General features: G+C 34.9%; 1 protein-coding gene across 3 annotated transcripts in view; it reads left to right on the top strand.

Annotated features, from left to right (window-relative positions):
• Nucleotides 1-311: 311 nt before the first annotated feature.
• LOC100175716 overlaps nt 312-11883 on the top strand; it is a 17623-nt gene continuing 6051 nt past the window's right edge. The window contains exons 1-17 of one of the 3 annotated variants that reach the window (XM_026839426.1): nt 312-450; nt 663-772; nt 1086-1243; nt 1549-1642; nt 2078-2183; nt 2913-3015; nt 4518-4699; nt 4987-5118; nt 5416-5515; nt 5783-7281; nt 7498-7614; nt 7954-8033; nt 8246-8434; nt 8631-8733; nt 9050-9272; nt 9572-9728; nt 10135-10320. In XM_026839426.1, the coding sequence (XP_026695227.1) occupies nt 412-450; nt 663-772; nt 1086-1243; nt 1549-1642; nt 2078-2183; nt 2913-3015; nt 4518-4699; nt 4987-5118; nt 5416-5515; nt 5783-7281; nt 7498-7614; nt 7954-8033; nt 8246-8434; nt 8631-8733; nt 9050-9272; nt 9572-9728; nt 10135-10177 (3435 nt within the window). In that variant the 5' untranslated portion in view covers nt 312-411 and the 3' untranslated portion in view covers nt 10178-10320. Of the gene's footprint in view, nt 451-662; nt 773-1085; nt 1244-1548; nt 1643-2077; nt 2184-2912; nt 3016-4517; nt 4700-4986; nt 5119-5415; nt 5516-5782; nt 7282-7497; nt 7615-7953; nt 8034-8245; nt 8435-8630; nt 8734-9049; nt 9273-9571; nt 9729-10134; nt 10321-11883 lie in introns of those variants that run through there. The other 2 variants (XM_002122715.5, XM_026839425.1) reach the window with 2 other exon arrangements.

Raw genomic sequence — 11883 nt, forward strand, 5'->3', positions numbered from 1 at the left:
ATATTTCATTGTCCTTACTTTTGCAACAAAAGACTGAAAGACCCGATTGTGTAAAGTTATACTCAGATCATATTTAATAATTCATTCATTTCAAATGAAGTCTTTAAGTAGTAAAGAGGTATTAGGCTATTTTCCTTTTCTTGTTAATTGATGTTTCTATCATTTGTACAATACTTTAGGGCAGTATAAATCAGTTTTAGGCTCGAATTATATTTATAATATATAATCCAGTCGACTAACAAGACACTATTATACTCTGTTAAGCACAATACCATGGATAATATTATATTTTAATACTTTTCAACATTTTCAGATGCTATACATGATGTTCATAGGATGATAAAGATTATTCACCATAGACGGAATAGAATCCATCATTAAAACATCAAGTTAAAAACTATATATCCCAACATGACGATTGGTAACCCTGGACAAACTTATGGAGTTCGTGTAAGTTAAAGTTTTTATATAAGTTGGGTGTGAATTAAATTATAAAATTAGTTTTAAATATGATTTACTCTTCATGAAACTTCGGAAATACACTTTGTATTTTATACCAGGTGAGCTGATTAAAGATTATTTATATTATGCCTGGTAGCAGAAGAAACAGAACATAGATTTTTGTGTTTGCATTTTTCTAAACTAAAGTCTTTTCTTTACAGGTTGGCAACGAAACTTATTCATTGGTCATCACTGATGAAGATTTGGAGAAACGGAAGATAGATCGAGAAAAAGCAAAAAAGTTATCTCAAGAAACAAACAGGAGAAGAAAGTAAATGATGTTTGAATTATTTTTAGTCTAATTTATTTATTTTTTAACACTCATGATAAAAACGCATGTTTTATTATATATGAGTTATATTATTCCACTTTATGTTTTATAATTTGTTACTTTTGCCACAGTTACACAAAGACTTATTATAGGTGACTGTGTTGGGGTAATGAACTCAAAATTAAGTCTGGCCTAAAATCCAGGTTCCTGACAAGGACGTCACCCACATAGAATATGAAACTGTTGCCATCTAAAACATTACAGATTCGAATATTAGTATAGAATGAAACAACTAAGTCATTTTCCCTTCCAGAGCACTAGAAGAGAGGAAGAAGTTAGCAGAAGAGAGAGAAGCAAGGAAGAGAAGTCTTGAACTCTCTAAACGACGTCAGCGGCAAACTGAAGCAACTGAAAGATATCAGAGATCACATCTTGGGATAAAACACGATAAGAGATCCAAATTCACTCATGGTATGCAATGTGGTGTGGTTGAGGCATATTGATATATTGAGAGATATTGTAAGTCCAATGATGCTTCCCTGGTAATGTGTTATAATGCTAACCAACATTCTGATGTTCTGTTCAATTTACCTTCATAGTGGGATGATTTTATTTACTTACTCTAATCAAGGCCCCGTGAATAGTAGGCCTTTTTTCGTTGCTCAAATAATATGATCTTCACTTTTGTTTTAAAGAGATAATTAGCAGGCCATGCTGCAGGAGGGTCAATACTTACATTTTGAATTGTGTATGTGAACGTCCAATATATTACACAGGCGGCAAAGGCATCCCATCACTTGACAGTGTGCTGCATCAACTTAGAAGTGGAAGCACTGAAATATTTTACGACCAAATGTTGGGAAACACTGGGTTAGTTTACTTAACGACTACATAGGATGTGTGAAAAAAATGTGGAAAAATGGAATTTGGTCATCATCACAAAAATACTTTGTAATCTTTAAATGTTGGATAGTACTGAACTCATGATATGAACTTTCAACTATTGTTTCTGTATGTGAAGTGTCTTAAGAACACGAAATAGGTTTTCATCACTTATGTAGGGTATATGGTGTACATCATCATCACATATATGTTGGTACTTTAACACACCAGAGTACCAGACATACAACTTACCACACATATTTTTTAAGTGGTTGTGGTTGATTGTTTGTCTCTGTTAAGTAGCATACCTATTGTTAAGGGTCCTTTTGTCAACATCTTACTTATATAGCAACTTAATTGGTGATGTAATGTATATAAGTTTAATATTTTATCTTTATTGAAATATGTGCAAATATATTTCAGTGAAACATCGAGGGAATTATTGAATCAAGGAAAACAAATGTTTGAGTCTGAGTTGGAAGAACAACAGAAGAAATTAATCGATCAACATAAACAACAAACAGTAAAGGTGAATACTAAACACACCAGATGTATAAATGGATGATATAATAACAAGTAAAATATCTAATGTCAGATATCTTTTACTGTTTTTGCCAACTTAATTCCCTTTTTTTTGTATTCCCAACAGCACTAGTTGTTATGTTATTTCTGCTACCAGGCATAATGTAAATAATCTTTTAACGGCTTTTCTGGTATAAAAAAATTACTGGTTCAAAAGTAATCTTTTAGCTTTAAGACCAAGAATGAATATAATATCCAGACTAAGCTACCCTATATGATTATGGTGCATTGAGAAGCCTGAAAGAGCATGTTGGGCTTTAATTTAATCTGTTTTTCTGCATAAGTGTCCTTGGGCAAGACACACTGTAATTTCGCTCATCCAGTCATCACTAATGGGTTTTGTCACTTATACATAAAAGAAATCACCTAAGCTTTGTAACAAGCAGGCACAAAGTTGTAACAGAATATCTGTGTTATAAGAACTGTCATTGCTATTGCACATAAAGATAAATAAGTGAGACTTATTCCTCTAATTATCACCTGGGTCCTTTCAAGTATTAGATGTAACCATATCACCCACAAAGTAACATACATGGTAACTCCTAAGCTGGCACGAGGTGTATGAACACACCTGTTATAACAATTGTCCTTTTCGGGCCACGCGAGGATGAAGTAAGTTACATTCATTCATTTCAGATTGAATCCTGCCCCCGTTTAACATATTGTTTGAACCCAGGAGTTCCAGGAAGAATTGCAACGTGACAACATCCTCACACCGTCTGCCCAACCCAACCTTGATGTCAGTGATACCGATAGTTTAGATGACCAACCTATGCAGTGTAAGTGCGAGGGTTACAAGTTGTATGTAGTACGATGGTGTGTGATATGTTATAACTTGTAATGTGCACATAAGAAGCTATGTATTATGATATGCTATGGATGTGAATAGTATAATGTGTATATATTATGTATTATGAAAAGTTTTCTTATGAGTTACGACAAAGTAACATACTTGGTAACTCATAAGCGAGCACAAGGTGTATTAACACCAATGTTATAACAACTGTCGTTTTCCGGCCACGCGACGATAAATAAGTTTATTCAATCACCACATAGTTCATAGCATGTTGTAGTGCATGTTGTTCACCAAGTTCTCACATTGTACTAGCACAGTGGTTTGCAAATCTGCATCAAGCATGGAAGTTACCGATTCATGACTCATTGCTGCTAGAATATATAAGTTACATTCATGCGTGTGTGCTACCTTTAACTTAATTGACACATTTAGTGTTATTAAGCAGTAAAACTTTATATGTAGCAAATAATTCATAAAATAGATGGCTGTGTTGTTAATGAACAAACGCATGTATAAGTCAAGTAGTATATTTTATGATAAAGCACTTAACAGGTCACACGTGTGGTATAATGCATACATCGTTATAAGAGTCATAAACTTTAATAATTTACCTCACACGTTGAATATTAACTTCTTACATTGTTATTTACAATTATTACCATGTTTTAAACTATTGAACTAAATATTAATGAAATTTGTTAAGTGCTGTTTAAACTAAGGGGTTGGCAACCTTTTGATTGCAAGAAGATTGAATGTACCTTTTTTATTCTTTTGTGGCTAGAAAACGACTGTTGTTATACCACAGCTGTTCTGTTTTATGCAATTTAGTATCTTTTTATAATACTTTTAAACGCCAAAGTATATAGCGAAGTTCAAATGTTTTTATGTTTTTTAAAAAATGCATTTGTTTATTTAATAATACCACATGTTCTTGTTATGGTTTATTTGATCTTGTGGTTGACTTGGATAATTGTGGTAATTCTAAAGCTAATACGCAGGTGTTACGGTTGTGGTTAAAGTAGTTTAGGTCACTTGTATTCTTAGCAGTTTATTCAACATTTTGTTTTTGTGGGTTTAGGAACACAAACCAAAATATATAGACTTTTGTTCGCTACTGTTTTGTCTGATGTTATTTTATTTTGACTTGACATTTCTAAGCATCTAACTTCTTTGTATGTCTTTATTGTTTGAGGATAATAACAATTTTGATGCCACCTTTATGAGCTGATCCTGTTTCCCATATATTTTAGCTGATCCTGTTTCCCATATATTTCTATTACCATATTTTAAAGACTGTGAATTTGCAGCGGATTTTTTTTTTATTATAATTTTTAATAAGTTTTCGGATTTTTATTTTTATAATATTTTTAATAAGGGCTGTCATTTTGTTTCAGATTTTTATAATATGATCTTTGCTAATATGTCATAAGAAAATAAGTTTTTTTTTTATTTAAACTTTTTTAAATATTTTTAATGGTATTACAGACCACCCTGCGTACACACAACCCTACAGAGCCCCCTACACTCACTCCAACATAGACATAATGTCCGGAAGAGCATACGAACCTTACTACACAGCACAACCACAATATAAATCACAACCCCAGTTTAATAACTTGGCCGACACTTTGTCAAGATTGTTTGTGAATAACCAAGGATATTCAAAGGTTTGTAATTTTGCCCACATGGTTTATAAATATAGCAAAGGTATGTAATACTTGCCATTTAATCATAACCAATGTAAAAAGCAGTGTGCACGTAATTTACATTAAGGTATATTGGCCGTATAATTTATAACTATACCGATGGTTTGTAATATTGTGCACTTGGTTCATGACCAATGTAAAAAGCGTGGATATGAATTTAACATCAAAGTGTTTAAGAATGGGCACTGTTGAATAGAAACGATAAATATAGAAACAATCTAGAACCAACAATAGGTTTTCTTCTTTAGGGTAAATATGAATCTCCTTCCTTTGTGAAAGCGAAACCATCTGATCAGAACTTAACGATTGAAGAAGCTGATGATGTCATCAATGATGATGTCGTAGATAATGGGGGAGAAATACAACGAACCAAATCCAATGTAAGAAACAATATAAGAGTAGTTTTGCATTAATCATGTGTTTATTAACGTCAGAGTTTAAACAAGTAAAAGAAATGAGTAAACGTAACTTGATCTATCCTTGTGTGACTGTAAAACGACAGTCGGTATAACACAGATGTTTTGTTTCATACACCTTTTCCACCTAACTAGTTACCATCATATTCTTGATGCTAAGACATCATTTTTTATAAAATCATTTCAATTTGCATTTAATACATTCCTGTAAGCATTAACTATTATGTTTCATTATCCCTTTCCTCCTTTACGACCCCTTAGGTGTTGGACTATGGACCAAGTACACACGCAACATACAACACAAATAATGGAGAATATTATAACGCAACTCAATATAAGGATGAAACACAACATGATCAAGGTATGATATTTTACAAATATTGGCATTTTCATTTCATCACGAGTTCATAAATGTATACTGCTTCAACCCAGTGGTCACTAATTAGTTGTCTAAATTGTTAGCCTTACAGATCAACCACAGAGTTACACAAAAACAGGCTGTTGTCACAATTAAACATAGACTCTGCCTGCCAAATTATTTTTTTTGCATTTTAAGATGATTAAAACAGATCATTGCCACAGAAATACATTTTGCCTTTTTTATGTAGAACTGATTTTTGTGTTTCAGTATTAGACGACCAGGAGTCATTGCATGGGAGTAGCAGTTCAGGGACTTCCCCAGCATTTGGTCACATGACCTCCTTCCAGAAGAAATATTATTCTGTGGAGGAAAATCGGACAGAAAGTAAATTTGGTTCAAGTCGTGCCCACTCAGCTCCACCTACTGGTCATACCAACAACCGTGTCGATGTAAACTTGTTTGAAAATGCTGAATCATCAAACCAGTTTGGTTACTCAGCACAAACAGCAGTTCGCGCACCACCGAGTTATTATGTCAAATCATTCAGGCCGTGGAGCGCAACCGTACATAGTTCCTCTCACTCGGGGGCAGCAGAGCCACCCAAAGCCACGGCAGCTCGGCCCGTGTCTGCTGTCCAACGAACACGGATCGAAAACGCTGAGAAACAAGAAACTGTGAATGAAACCAAGCACCCACAAAGTACCGGTGATGCCGGGAAGAAGGAGAATGAACTGTGGGTTAGTTCGGCTAAAACAACGGCCACACCCATCAGTGCAATGTATAATGAAGCTTGGAGCAAACCCGCTGTAGATTTATCCACCTCGCGATCTGTTGTTCTCCTCGCAAGGCAAGCCATACACACCTCAACTCCAGTGTCATCACCTACTAATGTTACAAAAACCCTAGTGTCATCTGTTCTAACTGACTCTGAACCATTACCGGCACCAAGCCAGCAGCAAAACGTGACTTTTTCACCTGAAGTTGACATAAAAGAAGCGGAAACTTTGACGGAATCAAAGTCAACAACAAACCCTAAACATGTGAAAGGAATCTTGAGAAAAGTTTCAAAATACGAAAAAACTTCGCGACCTAATTCCTCCATCTACCCAACCTACCACACGGCAGCTGCGTTGGCACGGCAACACTGGGTTGATCACATGACCCATATGCCTGTGACCCGACCACGATCCACGGTGCGAGCAAAACTTAACGGGGTTGAAGTAAAAGACAGTTTTGAGGTGAAAAAGGTGCCCGAAGTAAAAGGGAAATCAGTGAGGTGGCATGAGGTTCAGTATAATGATGGAACATCTGTCACTATAGCTGAATCAGGAGCAATTATACCACAGAAACCACAAGTTCCTGCAACTACTACTATCCCTACACCCAAACCTGTTACAAAGAAACCGAAAAAACCAACCTCCCCTCCAAAGTCAAAACAGCCGGCGAAAGGAAAGAAGGGAGCAGGGAAGGGAAGGAAACTTAAACCTGCAAAGGAAGTAGTGATTCCTATGGAACCGCATCCTCCAACTACAAAGAAGAAGCATCTTTCAATGGCTTCAACAATCAACTACTCCATACCTAACAATGGAGGAGGGAGCCCCACCACAGTAGTGAGGGGGGCGGCGGAGAAGTCGCGACAGCGAGTAGCTTGGGCCAACAAGGAGGACACAGTTACTATGGATACACTGAAGTCGTCAGGGAGCGCGGAGAGCCCGGAGTGCTCGAGGAGCCCAGGAGGAAATTATGTTGTAAAGAATGGAAACCAGGTATAGGGGGTTGGGAGGAAACTTGTGTAAAACTTTTGTGATAGGGATTAGAATAGGATGGTATTAATTAATATATATATAATATGATATTAATTAATAGGGTAATGGGCCAAATCTTGCCTAAATCCTGGATCTTTAAGAGCCTCACCCATTTAGAAAAGAATGGTATTATTAATTAGAAATATAATATGATGTTAATATTAGATATCTATGCAGGTCACAATACATATGATGAGTACAGACTTCACACAAACTAAACTCGAATCTCCTGAAAAGTCACCCCAGTTAAACAGAACACCAACGGACCAAGAGATCAACTGGTTGTGGGACAAAGTGGGTTATGTGTACTTGTTGTATTTTACATTGCGTGCCTGGTTACTTGTATGTTTGCAAAATATCGAGTGTTTGCAAAAATATAAATGTAATCTGACCAAATATATGCATACAGTATTTACTAATAATATAAATAACATAAGTATAAACAACATTCATCTTATAAACAACAGCAATACCAACTATTAATACAGATGAAAGTTGAATAATAGACTGACAATGACATTTAGGCGAAATATGTATCTTTTACATTATACAGTTTGCTGGACTTTTGTCTGTAACATATTTTGCAGCACGAAACTGACTAAGCTGGCATCAAACTTATTTATTTTACTTTAGGTTCGAACTTGTCTTGCACAGCGACCCAACACACGAGGGCACAATGGAGTTCTTCGCAAATCGGCAAGCGATTCTTCAAGGTAGTTACCCTAAACCGTAACCCATATATAGAAATAGAATGTTCTGATAGTTGGCATATATAACAACCCTTATTTGCAAAATAAGAAACTCTCATTCAACTTTATTAAACAGCATATATAAAAAAACGTGACAGTCAAAACAAAACAGAATGTTCAGTCTAATACTTCGAAATATAATTACTGATCATATATAACAAGACAATATATTGTAGAATCAACGGAACACAATCAGCTCGTCGTAACGGGTGGTCAGCGACACCTAGTGTTCAACAACAAGCGAGTATCGTACAGATTGACGGCGGTTTATTGGCTCGCGATAACTTTATCACGCAGAACAATCGGCCTCGTGGCAGAAGGTTGATACGACCGAGTTCTGCCATTGTCTTGTCATCAAAACAAATGTGAGTTCCGTAATGTTTGACAATGTTGTTATTGTGATGTAATTGTGGGTTGTTTTGATTCAGTTATAGTTGAATTATAAAAAATTAAAGTCTGCTTATCCACACACTGTAAAAGCTTCAGCAACTCGACTGTGGGCGTAAGCTATAAATGCTCTTTTAAGTACTTCAATATATAATCTTATATAAACACCCTCAGGTCAAAACCCAGTGAGATGTATCCACCATTCATGAGAAGACAAGCATTACTTCAACAACGTAAGCAGAAGCATTACATATCCAATGGAATGAAACCGGATATGGTAAGTTAGATCTTAAATAAATGAATGCATTTATTTATCCTTGGGTGGTGGGGCAATGTCATTTGTTATAGCATGGGTGTTGTGTTTCATACACCTCAAGCCCGCTTACGAGTTATGTTACTTTCTGGGGGATTATTTGGAGGGATTTTTATATTTTGTGTTTTAATTTAGAACTAACAATTTTTTGTTTGAAGTAATAAACAAACATAGATTATAAGCTTAGAGGGGGCAAGCATGCGATTGTCTTCTTGTTTTAACATGTATGGCCAATGTACATAAATAAATCTAAACGTATGTTTTACTGTTAACTTTATAGATGAAGAACCTATTGAATTGTCCGATCCCGAAACAAAGTCTCCAACTTCCTCTCAACTCACCTTCATCCACCGGGGGAGCTGCAGAGCACGTAGCCGACAGCACCGCTTCGTTCCTATTGGCTGAAACTTTGGCTGAGCAAAATATGTCCGAGGACCAAATCCTTCAAGCCATGGATTCGCTGCAGAGGAAAACAAAGGAAGCTCAAAAGTTAGGACGACAAGGTGAATGAGACTCCCTGTAATATCTATCGGCTTTATGTCAAGCATGGGCTACACTGCAAATACACTAAAATTGTGATAAATTTTCAACATTAACCCACAAAATTATTAGAATAATAGGATGGCTTTGGTTTTATTCCTTTAGAAAGTGGCATTCTGTTGCATAGTTTGTTTTAGCTTTTAAATATTTAAAAATTAAAAATATGTATACTTATTCTGCTTTTTGAGCCCATAAAAAGTTTTATTTTCCTTTTACTATTGCAACAAAAAAAACATAATAATAATTTACAATTTCCTTTCAGTGTTGCCATCTACTTTATCAATGGAAGAACAAAGGTTGCTGGCATCACTGGAAAAGTTAAACACTCGTTTAAAGGAAGTTGAAGCAACCGTTACAAACAATCCAAATGTTACTTTCTTTAACCAGCAAAATGTAAGTGAAACATTTTGTATGATCAGGTAATTCATGGATGGACATTTGCCATTTACATGCGCTGTAACTGGAAAGTGGGCCCAAGGTGTATGAAACTTAACACCCGTGGGGCGTTTTATAACGACTGTCGTTGTCCGGCCACGTAAGGATAAATAAGTTATATATATATGAGAACTCATAAGCAGGCACAAAGTTTATGAAAAAGAACACCTCTGTTATAACGACTGACGTTGCCCTACCATGGGAGGTAAATAAGTTACATTTATTCAATCATCATACAGACACTCTACCTTCAGTTTGTTTTATGCAATATTGTTCAATTGTTTTCCTACATAACATGTGCAACCTTGAACTTTATACAACCTTTTTCTCTTACTTCTCTTACTTTTCCTTTTATCCAATTCTCTCCTTTAATTTCTTTTTTCTTTCCAGATGTTATATGCAGCAGATTCATCCATGCATGACCGTCCTATGACATCATACAAGCATAATTATCGGAGCGTGTCCGCTGATGTTCGGTACCAACGTGGCCGTCCAAGATATTAATGATGTCATAATAAACATTGTTACATCATAACTTATGCAAATTCTAATAAAGTGTAGAAATAATATTTCGTAGTTCAAGCTGTTGTAAAAATAACCTCATTATGTTTCAATCAATATTTTAAATATCTGTTGTGTGTTTAAACTTATAATCAAGCCTAAAACAGGGTTAGATTTCTAATGAGAACTTTTTGAATTATATGTTAATTCAGTTAACAATTCAATTCAATTTATTGCTTTTTGCTTTTAAAATCTAGGTTCGGCTCTGGCTAAAAATGTTAAAAAATGGTCTCTAATTAACATGTGTATGTGTGTTGTTACTTAGTTTATTACTAAGTATGGAAAGACCTGTGAGATAATTTAAAAGAAATGTAATTTGCGTACTAACTGTTACTGACATGTATGATTGTTTTGCACCTTTTACTCGACTTGGAAAATGTTTGGTTGCTTGGAAACCAAACATTCAACACTGTGATGTCATAAGCTAAAATATTTAAACTGAAACTCAATTTAAATACTATGCACGTTGTAACTGTGGTGTTAAAGTTTGGATACTTTTGTTGGAAGTGATGTTACTCTGTGTGGTATGTAATAGCATTAGTGTTAAATCATACTGTGCTTTCTTCATATTTATTGTGAAATTAAGAATATTTTTCTAGAATAAATTGCATGTGTGTTCTATGTAGGTAAGCCAACTAAAGCTACAAATTTATTGTATGTGTATAGATGCCAAATGTTTAAATGCAGGAAAGGCAATGATATTCAGATTGTAATGTTTATTAAATAGTCTTTTAGCAGCTCAACTGGTATAAAACATAGTTCACTTCCAAATTTTCATCTGCCATTCGGCAAGACTTCTTCAGGGAATTGGGTTTACAGATTAATGTAGTGTAAAATTACAGGGTTGGCCGGCGTACACTGCCACCCCAGGTTTGGTTTGGTAAACAGCTTCGGGTTTAAAGACTCAGTTAAGTGAGGAAAGATAGTCTACTGAGTTTAATTTAGTTTACATGTTAAGCTTACCAGCAGTTACTATCTATATATGTTAATAATTTCTCAAAAGTCATATCAATTAAATACCCTGATCAGTGTTGCGCAACAGGTTTCTAACATTAAAGATTTGAGTTTGGACAGTTGTGCATCACTGCGAATTTACCCATTACAGGAATTCAAAACATGAAATTCTAGTAAAAGCATTTATTTGTGAGATTGCTTACAAATTATGATAAATTATCACGACAAGTAAAAGGCCCTTAAAGATTGAGTTAGGAATAGATGTATTGTAAAATTTGTAATATTAAAACACATTTAGTTAGGCAGTTTTTAAGCATACAAATAAAAATTGGGGAAAAAATAGGTTTCTTTATGTAAGTTACCAAATACACATATATGCGTTTACATTACTTTGTTAGTCAGCAGTAAGTAATATTAGGTCAATTACTGAAGGCTGCAATAATTATTAGCAAAAGAAGGTTAAACAAAGGTTTTTATACAATATATTTGGGCAATACAACACATAGCTATGGCATGTTTTAGTGCTTGGAAGCAAATACAACATTCAAGAAGGCACAATTTAATAGTTTTAGTGCATAATACTTATAAAATATTAAACTTTCTTAGGTGCAATCCTGCACATTA

Source organism: Ciona intestinalis, unplaced genomic scaffold, assembly GCF_000224145.3.
Source record: "Ciona intestinalis unplaced genomic scaffold, KH HT000262.1, whole genome shotgun sequence".
In the NCBI taxonomy this organism is placed as follows: Eukaryota; Metazoa; Chordata; class Ascidiacea; order Phlebobranchia; family Cionidae; genus Ciona; species Ciona intestinalis.